Source organism: Callospermophilus lateralis, chromosome 4 (genome assembly GCF_048772815.1).
Source record: "Callospermophilus lateralis isolate mCalLat2 chromosome 4, mCalLat2.hap1, whole genome shotgun sequence".
Taxonomy (NCBI): Eukaryota; Metazoa; Chordata; class Mammalia; order Rodentia; family Sciuridae; genus Callospermophilus; species Callospermophilus lateralis.
Window position 1 is genome coordinate 130,315,386 of NC_135308.1, and position 18,708 is coordinate 130,334,093.

Here is an 18,708-nt window from a genome sequence, read left to right on the forward strand (position 1 = left end):
GAGTCTTTTTGGTGTGCCTACCCATACATAATTTCTCAGGCTCCATTTCGTTGTCAGATCCAGTTTGTACCAGGGCTGGTCACCCACCACTCCCTGCTTTAATTAATAAATTACTCTTTGCCTTATTTCTATAATTTATGATTAATTTTCTCAATCCAGTTTACTGCCTGCATCGGCTAATCATTCCATCTGCTGCACCGGACATGTTGGGCAATAGTGACTTTCATTTCTAGAAGTTCTGTTTGGTTTCTTTTCACTATTTCTATTTCTACATTAAAGTGTCTTTTATCTCCTGTAATTTCACTCTTAATTCTTTCCTTAGATCTTCTTTTAGTTCATTGAACATTTTAATAATCAGTTTTTATAATCTTTCTCTGAGTTTTCATCTACTTCATTATCAGTGGAATCTTTTGATGGGTGATTGTGGATTTTGGGGAGAGAATTGTTGGCCTGTTTTCTCATGTTTTCAGAGGTCTTGGACTTATGTATCAGTTGAGGTGGATTCCTCTACCTCTTTTTGTGCATGTGCCCTTTTGTGTATAATTATCTTATTTGTTTGGAGACTTCTCTCTGTTGTTAATTATATACATAGATGCCAAGTGGTAGAATCTGAGTTCCATCTCTAATTGTTCCTCCTTGAGTCCTTGTTGGTTCCAGGCTTTTGTCTCCTCACTTCTTTGAGTTGGAGGAATCAAGGGATCTTCATTTAGTTCAGGAGCAGAATCTCGAACCTGTGAACTTTTAGTGTCCCTGAAGGTTCTCAGTACCTCACAGAATGGGGCAAAACAAACAATAGTAACAACCACTGCAAACAATAAACAGTGTGAAAATAAATACCCCATTCTTACTATGATGTCTTCAACATTAATTGCCTCCAATAAAAAGGAATTGTGGTTCAGAAATTATCAACAGTAAAAACAATAACCATGAACTAGATCTAAAGCAAATGGTGTATGTCAGCTTTATCATCCATAGCAGTAATTATTGTATTAGCATTATTGGTGAAGGCAGGAGTTATATAAACCAATTAATTCTTAAAACTGGTAAAAATACAGTTAATTAGGGGAAAAGGAAATGTGATGGGAAGTTAAACTTTAAAATTTCAGAAAGTGAACAGAGAATATGCAGATGACACATAGCAGATGATGTTTATATGGAAAGAGGGGAAAAACAGAAGAAGCAAGGTATTGGGAAAGAGGGAGAGAGAAAAATAGAATTTGGTTATTAGAAGAGAGAAAGAGAAATGAGATAAATAAACAAATGAAAATAATAAAAAGCCAACCAAAATACACAGTCCAAAAACCCAAGCTCTCAAAAGACAATGCTAGGAAAAAATAAGTACATTACAAAAATGCTCAAAATGAGAGAAAATGAAACAAATAAGTGTATATATGTATGTCCCTGAACCAACCAGCACAGCCAGAATTCACATACATGCATACACACTCCCCCAACACACATAGGAAAAAATGAAAAATAAAAATATATTAAAATATCTTTAAAAAATAAAGAATCTTAGTGAAGGGTGGGGGAAGCTTCTACACTAAGGTGGTCAAAATAGTTGATCAGATCGAGTGGTCACTGTCTATGTCCAACAGTCCCCCCATTCTTCTTGAGTTATGTACTGATAAAGCAAGGGGTGGAGATTATTAACCCCTTTCTGTTTTTGTGTTGCTCTCTGAGCTGACAGTTGGAACAACTTAAGAATGAAGCTGTTTGATAGAAGACTCACCTCCCCTTTTTGCCAGCAGGAGGTGGGATGAATTTTTTCTGTCAGTAGGATTTTTGTTCTTTTGGACTAGTTCAGTGCCCTCGCAGGGTAGAGCTTCTGCAGTTTTCTCTGAGGGGAGTTCCAATAGATCTAATCAGGTCTCAGGGCTTTGTTGAGTGAAGCCTTCTTTGGTGAGACTAGATTGACATTGACCTATCCCTAAGGCTAGGCAGTAGCTGATCTCTTCTGTGGTTTGATTCTCAGAAGACTCCCAAGAAATTCAATCATGGGGCAGAGAAACTGATGCTCCAATCACTACTGCCCAGGGGCCCAGCTTTCCTGGACTTAGTCCCTGACTATATTAACCCTTTTCTGCTCAGAATCCCACTAGCTTTAGTTAGTCACTTGAGTTGCCAGAAATAATAGAGAAGTAAGTCAGTCTCCCTTTCACCCTTCTGAGTAATCCCCTAGGGAACCCTCTACTCCTTGAGTATTTTACTTGCATTCTGTAAAGCCCTGCTTAAGTCATTTGATCAGGTACTGTGGCTGTGTTGTTTTTTTTTTTTTTCTCCCCAGTCCCACATTTGCCCTGGTGGCATACTTACCCAAGATGGCTCCTGCCTCAGTTATCTACAACCAGTTGAGATACAGAGCATACTTTTCAAGCAAAAGAGCACACTTTTCAAGCACCAGCACACAGTGCAGCCTCTGGATGAGTTAAGATTAGGCAGCATTTTTTTTTTATCTCAGGTTTCTTCATACCAAGAATATGTTCCCTATCCCTCCATGATGAATCCACACTGTCAGTGGGACCACTGGGTTGGCTCCAATGTATTGTTTCTTCTTTGTTTATTATATCCAAATTTCTGGGTCTCTAAACTGCTTTGAGTGTCCAGTATTAAAATTTAGTGAAATCTTTCTTTCACCTACCTTGCTAAGAAGCTGTACACCCACCACTTTAGTCCCATGCCATGGAGCAGCTTGGGATATAGCTTTCCTCTACTCTGCCATCCATTTTCTTAATTTTTGTTTTATTATTTTCATTTCTATGCTGAGATTCCCCATTTGATCTCTAATTATGACCATGTTGTCTGTTAAGTAAAAATGTTTTAATATCTTCTTTCAAATCATTTTCTATGCCACACTCTTCCACCATGATGTTATGCCTCACCTTGAGCTCTGAGGAATGGGGCCAGCCTTCTATGGATTAAGACCTTCGAAACCATGAACCTTTAATAAACTTTTCCTCCCCTACAGTTTTTCTGGTTAGGTCCTTTTAGTCACAGCAGCAAAAAATCTGACCAAAACAAGTTTACCTTAGGATAGGGGACCAAATAAAAGTCATTTTTTGGACATATCTCTATACATAAGCAATTGGAATCATAATGGTGAATGAAGACTTTGGGGAGAAATTATAGCATCAGAACAGCAGATGATGAAAAGTTAGCTATCTTGTCAAATCAGTAAGTAACGGGAAGTGAGGGAATATAGGAAAGAAAGTCAGAAGAAACTCAGATAAGCATATAAGTCTGGCACAGACTGATAATAAGTATTTCTTTAACAAGTGAATAGGTGAATACATTAATGTATGTATGAATGAATGAATGGATAGACTTCAGGAAAACAAGTGCCATCTATACAGATTGATTATGAAAAGATTTTTATGTACCCATTACAAAATGTTCCTAAAAGCTATTTATGTACAAAAGTGCTTTGTTTGACCATAATATTTGACAAGATCTTGATGGGAATTCAATTCATATTTTAGTTAAAGATTAATTTTGCAAAAATTATTCTAGTCCCAAGCCATAATACATTCAAGGAAGTCTGATCAGGAGATAGCTTGTATCACACTTACTCTCCTGTATATCACTAGTATGAATTCAGCTACAAGGGAAACCTCTGTCAGCTTGAAGTATTTGAGAATGGACTACAAAGCTGCCAAAGCAGTTGAAAAGAAGAAAGCTGTGGAGGAGTTAGAATCAACACTTTGGTCTACACTCTCTTGAAATTCCTACCCAATGTCTTAATTACATGCCTTAAGGGAAATCAAAGGAGCACAGTAGAAAGCAATAGCTGAAAATTCTGAGAAGTTTTAGAAGCTACTGACTACAGGAAATACAGGTTGAAGTTCAAATCCACCAAATTAAAGAACTGATTAAACAAAACAGTACTCATGTCAAAACCCCAGAAGAGTCATATCTTTGCTTTAGTCTATGTTCCACTCATTTAATCCCTAATAGGGAATTAATTCACTGATTGGGTTAAGACTCTCACAACCTAATCATTTCTCCTCCAAACCTTCTTGCATTGTCTCACACGTGTGGTTTTGGGAGACAACTTACATCCAAATGATAACAAAACTTCTCCTTCCAAGACAAGTCTGTTTGTCCCTGTTACTCATCCTCAAGTGAACCCCTCAAAATGAATGTCTTTCTCACTTCTTCATTACCATCTATGGCTCAATTTGAACTCCAGATGTTATAGGAGTTGTCTTAAGAGATAAGTCAATGAAGTGCTAGGGAGTGATATTGGCCAAAAAAATATTAATATTGTATGCATGTTAATATTGTATGCATGTACAAATATGTAATAACAAATCCCATCATTACTTACAAGTAATGCACTGATAAAAATGTGGAGAAAACAAAAAGAGATAAGTCTGTTAATTAATTACTTCCCTAAGAACTGTTTTAGATAAGTTAACTAAATCAAAATTGTTATTTTGGGTAGATATTCTTATGTTCTGACTTGCTATATAGAACCATCAAAACTAGTGACTATATGTCAACTCATTCCATCTCCAGAAATTATATGTAAAACCAGTTTTCCTCATAGTTTTCTGCAAAATAAAAGATATTTCTCCCCAAGAGATTTGACTAAAGTATTTTAATAAGGTTATGTGTTCAATAATATTGGGTTTATAGGCTAAAATTATTAGAGCTAAATTCCATGGAATTTGGGGTGCCTAGTTATTCATCTGTACATGAATTGAAACATTTTTAGTAAATCTTAGTCCTACTTATGGATATTTTCTTTGTGTTCTTTCATGCAAGTAAACTTCTTTTATAAGATAATTTAATTTGGCACACTAATATGAATGTGTAAATCCATATTTTCTCTGTAGTGCTACCCAAAATCATGTTTGTGTAGCTAATTTTGGTTAATGATATTCTGGCTACTCCATTTCTGATTTAAGCAGACTTCCAAAAAGAAGTATTTTTGAATTATATAATTAAAACCTTTGAAGTATAGTTTTACTAAAAGTATTTGAAAAATTATTCCATCCACCTTCATTGAGAGACATTATAAAAAAAGAGGCAAGTTAGACATATTTAGTATTTACTAGGAAAGGATGTTGTTGAGGATCTTTTTCATTAAATTACATGCTACACTCTTTTATGTTATTTTTTAGAAGAAGTATATCTTTGATTGCAGCACCAGGGATTATTGGGTTTTTGTTCATTAGTTTGTCTTTTTCATTACTGAAATTTAAAATCTAGATTTTTCTCTTTGTATTGTTTGTTATAACTAACACTCAGAATCAAATTCAAAACCTACTTCTGTAACATACATTTTGTCTATTAACCTAATACCTGGGTTCATTCAATTTCTTTTATTTCTCTTTACTTCTACTCAGGAGATCATCACATTCTGTCAATATTCCTCAGTATTTTCTTTTAGCTCCCTTCCTGGTTTTATCATTATAACCAGCATTATATTATGTATATATAACATCTAACCAGTTTCCATAAAATTTTCCTTAATAGTAAGCTATATGAAATTTCAGATTTTCTTTGAATTTATACTCTACCAATTAATTTGTCAGTTGTTCTCATTGCCTACAGCAGTCATATAAACTTCTCTCTCAAACTTTCACTCTTTCAATAGCACCACACCTCATTGCCTTCCTATTTTTCTTATTACTTTCATAGTTAGACTATTTTTCTCCAATCAGGATACTTCCCAGCCCTTGACAAACATTTTGTTTCCTCATACTCAACCTACTTGAACATCCTTTCTTCCCCATCTCCATCAATCCTCACTTGCCTTCAAATTATAGCTCCCAAGCCAGGCATGGTGGCACATGCCTGTAATCCCAGCAACTCAGGAGGCTGAGACAGGAGGATTACGAATTCAAAGCCAGCCTTGGCAAAAGCTAGGTGCTAAGCAACTCAGTAAGACCCTGTCTCTAAATAAAATATAAAATAAGGCTGGGGGATGTGGCTCAATTGTCAAGTGCCCCTCAGTTCAATCTTGGTACCAAATATATATATATGTGTATTCCAGATTATCTTCCACTGAGCTTGTCCTATTGTCATAAGCTCATAGTAGTTGTTTCTATTAACTAAATTATTTTTCATGTGTGTATGAAAAGGACTTTATACCTTAAGACTTGTAACCTACCCATACAACTCAAGGTGAATGTCTACTTAAAGTGTTATAGATTAAATACAAGTCAGTGTAAAATTCAAATCTGGTATGCTTAAATTTGCTTTGTAATGAACTTTTCAGGAATGTTGATTTCTATATTGAGTGATACTATGTTGGGGTCAGCAAAGTATAATTTGTATATGCTTAGATTATACATCTGCACCTTGTGTTTTAAAGGTTTTAAATTATTTAAAATTTCTAAAGACTAAAATATTCTTAGAAAACTGGAAAAGATTGTGTTGGTACTTTTATATGTTTTATAGGTATATTTCATAAATATTAATTTTCAGGCATCTGTTTTGCTTAAGAAAGAGTACATCTGTGCTTAAAGATCAAATACATAGTTATAAATAAAGAACTGATAAAACTTGGTCCTCCATGTTAATGTACTTAACCAGGTCAGGGAGAAGTCAGCATAAGCTATTGTCAAAGTCCTGTCATGAGAGGTTGGGAAACTATAGTAATTGACATTCAGAAATTAACAGAATAATTTACACATATATACGTCTTCTAAGTAGTATCTGCTAACTAATGGGCATACATTTAATTCTCTAACAAGTCTTACTTATATAATTCTACAGACCATCATTTCAACTGTGATGAAATTATTTTGTTAATAAGAATTATTTATGAATAAAAATGTAATTTACTGAATACCTTGGCAGTTAACGTTGATCGCTTCATCACAGTTCAGTCATGTTTAGAAAATTTAAGCAAGCTGTGTGATTACTCCAGGAAGCATGGAATGATGTGTTCAAATTAGTACCATCTGTGGATAGAAAAGTTTGAGGTTTTTAGTCATTCTTAAGGAATGGAAATCTGATTCTCCATGCTAAAATGAGTGTAATCCTTTTTGTATCTGTAATTTAATAGGGCAGTTGCCTTGAAATAGTTCAGTTCAACACACAGTTTATCAAAAGAGAAGATACTAGATATAAATGAGGGCTATTCATGGTCACTTGTATTTGTGAAATTGGCTTTTTAGAAAAAATTATCTTTGGGTTTTAATATATCTTTGGCCTCATATTATATTTAATTCTGGCTCATATTTTTAAATACACTTGATATAAAAAATGCGTACTTGGATTTTGTGCCACATTGTGTTAGCTTTGTGTAGCTGTGATAAAAATACCTGATAAGAGCAACTTAGAGAAGGAATTTTTGTTTTGGCTCACAGTTCCAGAGGTTCCATTCATGGGTGGCCTCCTCATCATGGCTGAATGGCCAATGAAGGAAAGCTACTCAGCCCAGAACAGCAGGGAGGCAGAGAGAGGAAAGAAGGAACCAAGAGAATAAGATGCAGCACAAATCCCTCATGGACCCACCTCCTCCATTCACACCTCATTTGTCTACAGTTAAACCAGTTAGTCCATTCAAATTATTAATCCAGCCAATGAATTAATCCATTGATTAGGTTACAGCTCTCATCGTGTAACCATTTCACTTCTGAACATCCCTGCGTTAACACTGGAGCTTTTTAGGGACACCTTATATCCAAACCACAACATACATGAAAATCAAAGCATTGTTTTAGTGAACCATAATTTATTCATGCAGTCAATAAACACATACTGAGTGCCTGTAAATTCCAATGTCCCATCACTGTGCCTGTGACATAGCAGGCAACTGAAATGCTGTCATGCTTCCCATAGCCAGGTTAAAAATAACACTTGGCTGAACCTTGTTTATTTGCCAAGTTAAAGTACTCTTGTATTTAGACCTTTTCTTCTCTGAAACACTTTTTTTGGAGACTGCTAGAATCTGAACCACTAGTCATTTGCCAACAATTTTATTTTGCATCAAAATTTTTCATTAATGTCTTCTTTTCTCATATATGAAAACTGAAGGGAAAAAAGTTGGTCAGAGAGCTATGGACATGTAGTGATTCCTCTTGAATAGATCAGACTTCAGTGGCTTAGCAAACTCTAGGAAAGGGAAGTCGAAACACGAAAGGGTCATCAGCAGTAGATCCCAAAAGAAAGGGAAGTATCCAGACCATATTCCCTGGTCCCTATGGGGAAAATTTTAATGAAAACAAAAAGTCAGTATAAAAATTTCCAAGTATTTTTGCAGCATTTAGGATAGATCCAAAACTTTTAAATTCAGTAGGCTTAACATGATGTTGATTCCTATCTATATGTCCCATGTCCCATTTTCTGTCTTTCCATTTATCTCCTTATGGATCCAGAAGTCTTCTTTAAATGCTTTCAACTTGTCATGTCTTCCTCTGGGTGGCCCTCTGCTCGGTGTTGGTGATGGAACCCAAGAGTGCTTTACATCCCCTACATCCTGGGACCTTTTTATTTTTTGTTTTGAGACATGTCTCTCTAAGTTGCCCAAACTTATGATTCTTCTTTCTCAGCCTCCTGCATACATGCCTATAATCCCAGGTGTACCTCAATCTCCCGTGTAGTTGTGATTACAGGCATGTGCCACTGCATCTGGCTTACTCTGGGTCTTAACACATCCGATATTTTTCATTTGAGAAGCTACTTTGTATTTTTTAGGTGTCCTATTAAATTTCTCCTCATCAGTCAAGCTTTCCTGGCCATCAATCTAAATTAAATCCCATTATACCTCTATTCACTTGCTCATATTAAAAAAAATAAATAAATGACTATTTTGTTCCAAGCATTAGCCTAGATTCTGGGAGATACAATCCAATTTGTAAACTGACATTTTATGTGCATGTAACTTATGAGAAGTATACATATTTCAGTTATTATTCAATATTTTTATTGATATGGATTCAGAAACAAAATGTTTCTAGATCTTGTATACAGAATGTTCAAGTGGAGAGATAAATATAGATGAGACCTCTTTAGGTTGGGTTTTTCAGTGCAGCATGAAGATTTATAGGTAAGTAGGTATCAGTTCAAAATAATGTAGGCTAAACAAACTAATAGAGTTATTTAAAAATAAATTTTAAAATAAAAGCCCCTTGAGATTTTGAATTTCACTTTGTTATATATACTTACCCAGAAGCTACATAAGTAGTAAGGGGTCAGTTTGTATTGAGTTTGTGTTGCTGTGTAATAAATTATGACAAATTTGATGGTTTAAAATAGCACCCTTTAGCTCATAATGCTATGGATCAGAAGCACACACATGCTGTGCCTGGGTTCTTTGTCTCACAAACTGAAATGAAGTTGTAAGTCAACAACATTTTTATATGGAATTCAGAATCTTCTTCCAAGATCATAGGGTTATGACAGAATTTAGTTCCTTGTTACTCTAGGACTGAGATACCTATTTCTTGACTGGCTCTTGGCCAAGAGTTGCTGTCAACTCTTTGACATGCATTATTTAGTATGAGCCTCCTCCTTCTTCAAAGACAGCAATGGAGAAGTTTTCAAACATTGAATTCATCTCTTGCTTTAAATCTGTCCCTTTTCTGTAATCAGCCAAAGAAAATGCTCTGATTTAAAGGAGTCATGTTGTAAGGTCAGATCTACTGGATATATTTTATTTTAATAAAGAATTAAATTCCAACAGCAAAATTCCTTCATATCTGTACCTGGACCAGTGTTTGGTTGAAGAACTAACTAGAAAAACTTTGTGTTCAGTGGCTGGGCATCTGAAGATTTCCCCAAAATAGTTTGACCTAGATGGTCTTTACACTTCCTTCAAGTGCTGAGAGTCTGTGATTTGCTCATTTGTCTGTCCTTATGGAGTTAACCACCAATATAGATATGAATTTTTCACTTTCCTATTGTACAATTCTTGATAAAATATATTTCTGAACATTTCATTCTGACATCTTTGATTACTTTCCATTGCCTCATAAGCTCTCTATAAGCCCCTCTGATACAGTGAGTCCCCAAGCTGTTGTGTAGCTTTTTAGCTAGTTATTGTCAAGAAGAAGTCACATACCCAGCCCTATTTTGTATTTTATTTAGAGACAGGGTCTCACTGAGTTGCTTAGGACCTTGCTAAATTGCTGAGGCTGGCTTTAAACTCCCGATCCTCCTGCCTCAGCCTCCTGAGCCACTGGGACCAGCTGAAAGTTCAAACTTTTAAATGACATCTAGACTTCTCTCTATGGAACTCCAGACTCAGTATCCATGTTCTGTTCAACAGCTCCTTTTGGCTATCTGAGAGGCATTTTGAAGTTACTATACTCAAATGCTTAATCTATTTCTCCCAGGGCTTAGCCCTTCTACAGTCATCTGCGTTGGTTATTAGTGACTTCATCTTTCTATTTGCTCAATGCAAAGTCTATAAATCTTTCTTTTGTTCCTCTCATTGTCTTATACCTCATGTCACATGTCAATAAATCCTGTCAGCTCTCCTTCTCGATACATTCAGGAACTGCATTTTTTTATTTCTGCGGCCACCATCTTAGTCCTGGCCACCATGATCTCTTGCATTCATGTTGCAATACCAATTAACTAGTCTCCTTGTTCCACCTTGTCTCCTTTCAGTCTATTCCCAATTCTATAGGTAGAGTAATTCCGTGAAACATGGTGGAGCCTATCACTCTTATGCTTAAATGAAAATCATAATAATGTCCTCTTATAATGTACATGGTGCGGCCTTCGGTATCTCTTCTCAGATGTCAGCTCCTGCTAGTCATTCAGGACTCCTTGTTATTCTTCAAATACACCAGCCACACTTCCACTTTACAGCCTTTTGTCATAGTTTCCCCTGCTGTGAATTTTCCTCCCTGACATTTCTACATAGCTGCACCCCTCACTTTCATCAGGCACCTAATGTCTTGTAATTAATGAGGCCCTTTATGACCACTATTAAAATGTCATTAACCCTGAAACTTTCTACCCTTCTTCCCTTACTTACTTTTTTCCATATCAATGATCATCTTTCTAATGTACTATATATAATACCTAATTATAGGTTTTTATTACATTTAGCCTCCCCAATGTAAATTTCACAAGAGTAGGGATTTTTGACTATTTTATTCATTGTATTTTTTTATACCTACAGTAGTGCTTGCACTATTTAGATGCTCTTTAGACATTTATTGTAGTTTGAACTACTATGATATATTTAGGAATTAATGAGTTTCTAAATTTTTATTAATTTTCTTTTTAAAGAGTGAATGTTAACATAGTTCTCATGAATTATGTAATAGTCACGCAAGTCATTATTATGTTTCTTCATCTCAGTGTTTTTGGCAAAGACATGCATGTGTAAGAGCAACATGACTGAGAAAAGTTTTATTATCTCTTAGTTCATTCATCCTTCATATTTCTAACCATAATATGCTTATATTACTATTCCAATAAACCATATCTTACAAACAGGACATGAGCTCTTTTTTCGTATCTTGAATCCCTAACACAATCTGACATGGTTTGAATTAGCAAACCAAGGATGGTACGACTCTTAAGTAGGACCGTGTGAATATAGATTATATACTGATACTTTAATCTGCCTATTAATATCAATGTGTCACACGATGTTCTAGAAAAAGTTTTGTCAATCCTGAGTAAACATGGGATAAAATAAAATTAAACTAATTATATGTTAACTCATTCAGTAATCCTGTTTACTTAAAATAATTTTATAATCCACATTATCAGTAAAATGTGCTTATATGTATTTAGACATTTAACTATGAAAATACCTTTCTTGGGAAAAAAATACAATAATAAAATTCAGACCATACCGAGGAAATTCTTCAGAGGATATGAGCATGCAATTTTCTTTTGTAGCAGTAAAAATTTTTTTCTTATATCTGAAACCAAAGTATGTTTACATAAGCCACATGTGAGTGTATTTGGGAGGCAAAATTAGGAATTTTTCAAAAATCACAATAATTTTGTCCTCTGTATGGTTCTGCTCATTAAGTATGTGGATATTAATCTAAGTGTGGTAATAATCTAATAGATCTCTACTAGGTGCATCATAATAGAAAAATTTCAAATTTTATTTCTTCCTTCTGATTATAAGATATTTGATAATCCAAATTGTTTTTATTTTTTCCCTTTAATTTTTAGTTCCCAGTGCTCCCACAAACATTGCTTTTTCTGATGTTCAGTCAACTAGTGTAACACTGACATGGATAAGACCTGATTCTATCCTTGGTTACTTCCAAAATTACAAGATAACCACTCAACTCCTGGCTCAAGAATGCAGAGAATGGCAATCTGAAGAATGTGTTGAGTATGAAAAAGTTCAGTACCTTTATGAAGCTGACTTAACTGAAGAGACAGTGTATGGATTAAAGAAATTTAGATGGTATAGATTCCAAGTGTCTGCTAGCACCAATGCTGGCTATGGCAATGCTTCCAACTGGATTTCCACACAAACCCTGCCTGGCCGTAAGTATTGTCTTAATATATATATATGTATCTCAACATATGTATATGTTGATTTCTGTTATATTTTATATCTACATATTAATACTTTCTACTAAATAAATTGTGCATAAAATTACTAAACAGAAAAATAACATTTAATTTAAACTTAATTGAAATCCAATGGATAATTCAGTTTCAATGACTTTTAGGGCTTTTTTTAAACTCCTGAGGTTTGTTAAGGTCCCAAAGTCTGGTATTTCAACCAAGCACTGTGGGAACACCCTTGGGGTGTACCATTAGGCTACACTGCTACATTGATGCCAGGTAGTATCCTTGATTAGTGCCTATATTTTCCCCTGATATCTGGAGGCTCTGCTGCTTTTATACTGACTTTTTAAATCCTTTAGTGACTTCAGGCTTACACACATACACACACACACACACACACACACACACACACGAGTGTAGTAATCCTAATAGATCTGTAAGCACTTTTTCAGTTTGTGTTTTTTTTTCTAAACAGAATTCTAAGGCAAAGAAATGCCAAGCATCTGGCTCCCAGCTTGAAACAGGGAGAAGAAAAAAAAAGAAATACAAAGAAATGTAAATTATCTCTAAAAACTATTATGCTATCTGCACATCTTTCAGGACTTTGCCATTCAGAAAAAAAAAATCTGTTTAAATGTTTTTTTCCATGATAAAAGCTCTAGGTATACATAAGGATTGCTCTTACAACTTAAGTTTTATATTTTAAAAATCAACTGGTCACCCTATTTGCTTAGACATTATTGACCATAATTAACTAAATAAATGTCTATTACTTATTCTGAACCCTGTCTGCATAGAACATAGATTTTCATGCAGTGCAAAGCAATTGCATGTCAAGTCCCAGAAACTAGAGTTCTGTGTTATGTTCTCTGTGTTTTCTGAAAATTCATTTCTACCCTAGTTCCAGCTCCAGAGCAAATTTCATGTGGGTCAGGACACCCATCCCAATACCACCTCATGTAAATTCTCCAAATACAGAGTTTATGCTACCATCCTCCTTTCTTGACCAAGGCTCTTACTCAGTGATTCCTTGAAAATCCAAATCACATTTTCTTAAGATTTTTGGTACCTACTACTAGAGTTTATAAACAAACACACACACACACACACACACACACACACACACATTGGATTTTCTGTGGCAAATGGGTACTGTGTTAGGCTCTTACAGATATTGAAATAAGCTTTCGTCTTGAGGTTTTACCTAGACCCCTAATTGTGTCTCTTGTTACAGTTCCCCAGATTGTGTAGCATCATGTTTGTGATAACATCTAATAAATGTTTGCTAATATAATCTAACATTTGGGGTAGTAGCCTTCAACACATTGTTCAAACAACTTTATTTTAGCACTTAAAAAGTATTGGTTTCTGTAAGATTTGCTCTTCTGGATTTTCTCCTGCTTCCTGAAACCTTTTTCCCAGGCTCTTTTGCTGACCTCTCCTCATAGCCTTTTTAAAAAACAAAAACAAAAACAAAAAAAAAAACTCTAAGTATGTCTTTTCTCTTCTTTACCAGCACACAATCCCTAGGAGATTTTACCCCAAGTGTCCTCTGTCTTATGACTTTCAATTCTACTTATATACTGATTATTCTCAAATCTCTATTTCTAGTCCTGAATGTTCTCCCTGAACTCCACATTAGGATCTTTATCTCATCAACTGATATCATTGGGTATGTGTCTCAGGCAAACCTCTCAAAATTAATATGATCTAAACAACAGTTATTTTTTTATCTTAGTAAAGTATACTGTTATTCAATCATTGGCAGAAAATGAAAATCCAAGCACTGCACCTTTCCTCCTCAGTTCTACCAGTGGCACGCTTCAACCACACCCTTGAAGCCCTTCCCTGAATTTGTGTTAGTCTAGCCCTTAATCACTATTGCTATAATTTGCACTAATCTGACTAGCCTCCTGGGTGGTCAGGATGATCCTTCAAAACCTAAAAAAGATGATGCTACTTTCATGCTTAAGACTACCCAATGAATTCCCACGGCTCTGGGAATAAAGTTCAAATTTCTGAACATGATTAACAAAGCCTTATGTGACCTGGCTCTTCCCTAACACAATCAACCTTGTTTGTGACCATTTCCTCCCTTACCATTGCATTCCACTCATGTTGGACTTTTTTTTTTTTTTTTTTTTTTTTTGCTGCTTAAACACTTCTAGAACTTGGGACTTTGCATTTCCTGTTTCTTTTGATGAAATGTTCTTCCACTTCTTACTTTATATGAGCAGGAGATCTCTATGTAGATTTCTACTTAAATGATCCCTGCTCACAATAAATTTCTCTGACCAACTCCATCTAAAATTGCCACATAATAATTGTCTATTACAACATCTATTATGATAAACTCTTAGAAATACCTGTTATTTTTAAATTTTAATTTATTTGTTTGTTTTTAGAGACTGCCTTAATCTTTGCTATTTTCTTATTGCCTAGAATCATCCCTAGAGATACTCTGTAGATAATTCCTGAGTGAGTTAAACTGGATTGAATAAGCTGTAGTGGAGAAAGGAGAAGGAATTGTTTTGTAGTGGTGATGGTGAAGATGGCAGTACCATAACAGAAAGAAAAAATTTTAAAAAATCAAATTCAAGTTGGAGACTAGTGAATAAGAATAGTTATTTTGAACCTCCTAACTTGGTAAGAAATAATTACTTTAATCTAATGGAAAACAAAGAAATAAGTGCTTAAAAATTTAAAGATGGTTAAAGTTAGAGGTGTTAGTTGCTTCAATTGACAGAAGTAGTTAGAAATCACAAGATCTGATAGAAAAGTGGGACATTTGACTGAATAAACTTTTAAGCCCCAGGAACTGTAAATTCCTTCAAAGAGTCTGACAGGAACCATAATGAATGAAGTTGACTCACATGTGCTAATTCGAAGTGATGGAAACCATGGCAGATTAACAGAGAATGTACTCTCTGAAGTGGCAGCCACCACTTACCTCTGGCTGATGTTGTCTTATAGACAGCCCATGCTACTAGGTCTTCTGATGTTTACAGGGAAACAAGAAAATACTCAATTTCTTAATTTTAAAAAATTAGTTAATTTTTAAAAATTCAAAAAAAATTTAGTTGTTCAACCTGAATATATCAGATCTGGCTTGTGAATAGCTCATCTGTAACTTTTGGTTAAAATATACCTGTACTTATGTGTCTTCTGTCATGAAGGGTTTTTCATCTTAGTCCTGATGAGCACTCACATGGAGATGACCTGCTTCTACCTACTGCATGGTGCCAAGAAGTATATTTTATAAATATACCATCTCTTATAAGCATAGTTAATTGATGCTCTTATGGAAGACATTTAATTGGCATAAAACAATATATAACATGATCAGTTTAGAAGCTGGAAAATAAAACTGAAAGTGGAATTATTAAATAATCCTGCATTCTCAAACCTTTCTACTTGAGTGTCATTCTTCCACCATTTTAATATTTATGGTCATATTTTATTTCCCAGTGGGTAATAAAAGTCAGTTTGGGATTAATCAATAAAAACAGGTATTTTGAGCTTGTTGGTGTTGAAAAGGAATAAGTGTTCCAATATAAGTAACTAGAAAACATAAATAAGTGCTTATAGATTAAAGCATTTCTAAAGCTAAGAGTTTTAGTTGCTCATAAAGTTGACTTTCTACCACTATTATTAAGAAAAGTGAGCGTATAATAGACATATGATTTTCTTGGCAGTCTCAAAAATTTATAGCTTCTCAAATGATTGGTCATATGTGGGTGAGGATAATAAGTTACTTAATGTTTAAATTATGGCAATGAGTTGGTTGTCTTTTAGTATAAGGAATGGAGGAATGTTTTGCTTTCAATTGTAGAGGGGACATTTTTATAATAATAAATATATTTGAATTCTGAATTTCATAATTGTATGGTAAAGGAAATTTTTTATGATATGAAGACAAGGAGAGAGAATCTAAGATTGCATTTGACATGAAAGACAAAGAGACATCACATATATTATTATAATATAATATGTATACTGAAATAACTTATAGTATAATAAGAAAAGGAATGAGTTATTCAGTTATTCAGTCAATAAGAATCTTGAAGAGTAGTCATTTTTTTCTTCAGAGTCAAAGTAAGTGTAATATTTATATATTGATTCTACATACCAAAGATTAAAATATGACATTTTCCAAACAAAAAGCAATCTGGATGAACAAAATTAATGTTTTGTATTATCTGTCATTGATTCAAAAATGATATATAATTTCATGATATGACTTAAGATAAAATAATAATAGCCATTTCTCTAGATTAGAAAAAAGATAACAGTTTAAAATCATTGTTTCCAATCAGTGTGCATTTTGTTCTAATGGTATCAAATTTTGCCCAAGCACTTATTAATACAACATCTTATCAAAACCTGGAGTTTCTTGATGAAGAGTTAGTGTTTGATAACTATTTGGAAATTAAATTGGTCAAAATTTAAAATTGTTCAAATAAAATACAGCCCATTATGAATTATAAATATTATAAAAGACTCTAAAATGGCTCATAGCATAAGAAAATTTGTTGTTATGAACTCTCTCTGAGATCATAAAGCAGTGCAACAGAATAGAAGATCCAGAAAGCAAAGTCAGAATGCAAGCTGAGAATTAAATTGGTTTACTCTGAATCTGAATCTACAACCGTAAAACAGAGTGAAGGAAGAAACAATATTTAGTCAACTCAAGCTAACATTTCTCTCTCTTATATTCTCTGATCTAGATAATTAAAGTCTAATTGTTTTTTCTCCTTAAATCATCTGTGAATACCCATAACTCTACTTCATGCTGTGTTTATAGATAAAAAGCACAAAAATTATAAAAGGCAGAAATACTTAACTTGAAACAGTGAAGTCTTACAGACTATTTTACTCATCTCTTATTTTTCTGATTATATACTTAAAAGCAATTTGAGATCTGTGTTTGGTGTGGAATGGAAAATGGAAAGCTGTTAAGTATCTGTGTGGTGCACAATAGATACATAACAATGCTGAGGAAATGTACAGCTTTAAAGGAGTGTGGGTGTGAAATTAGTATGGAATGAGATGGGTCTCTTTTGTAATGTGCATCTCCTATAGACCACCAAGACTGGAAGACAGCAAGAAAGGAAGATTCCTGGGGTAACACTTAGGTTGTGAAAACCACAGGATACCATACTCATGAGGAATTTTAACTACCCAAACATCTGTTAGGTTAAAAAAAAGAAATTCAACAAAACATGCCTCATCAAAGGAGTTTCTAAGTACTGTAACTTTATAATTTAAAAAGAAGAAGAAAATAAACAAAGAGCAGAGTACACCTTAACATTATTGAAATTAAAAAATTGTTAATGCATTAGTATACACTCAATTATTTTTCTTGGTTTATTCTAAACTGTATAATACACTTAAAATGTGATCAACACTCTGGTTACACAGAAATTATCTTTTCTATAAAGATGCAATTGCATATTAATGAGCAATGTTAACCATAAATAAATAAGAAAATATAACCAAAGACATATAGAAGCCTATTTGGTGGCAGTACATTTTTAGAATACACTCTATCCTGCTGTCACTAGAGAAAATAAATATAATTTATCCTAGACATGATGATTATACTTCTGTGAAAGGAGGTGCTGTTGAAATTCTTCTAAATTAGGTGCCTGAAATTCCCAAATGTATAATTCAAAACAACATCTTTCTCCTCTAGACCTGTATATTGAAGTTATTTGTATGGCCATGAGGGTTTCCACAGACATCTCAGACTTCATATTACCACTGCCCTACCCCTCTGCCAGTGTGGTCTTCCTACTGATTTCCTGCCTTGATGTATTGCACCACTGTTCATCTAGTATTCAAGTTAGCAATCTAAGAATCATTATTAATTCTTTTTAGCTGCTTTTATCTCTCAAAAGTCAATAACTGAATTCTATTAAATTTCTGTTCTAAATATCTCTTGTATTTATTTATTTATCTTTGCTAAGTGTCTCTAAAACCAGACTCTTAACATTCATCTCCTAGATTATTGCAAAGATATCAAAATGTTCTTTCTGTCTCTATTTTCTACCCTTCATCTGCACACAGCTTTTGAATACTTACTTGACCGTATCATTCCTCTGTTGAAAAATCTTTGATGGGTTGCTATTTGCCTGCATGTAAAAATCAGTCTTTTAGTAAGTGATATGTGCTTACTTGTGCTTTGGTTTATATCCCCATACATGCACTGCTCCTCTTTATGCTGCATAATCTCAGCAGTTCTTTCTTATC

At 34.2% G+C, this 18,708-nt stretch overlaps 1 protein-coding gene across 1 annotated transcript in view; it reads left to right on the forward strand.

The window, feature by feature from the left end:
* Ptprq (protein tyrosine phosphatase receptor type Q) overlaps positions 1-18,708 on the forward strand; it is a 199,963-nt gene that overhangs the window by 103,148 nt on the left and 78,107 nt on the right. The window contains exon 26 of the mRNA XM_076853152.1: positions 12,106-12,429. Within this exon, the coding sequence (XP_076709267.1) occupies positions 12,106-12,429 (324 nt within the window). The remainder of the gene's footprint in view (positions 1-12,105; positions 12,430-18,708) is intronic.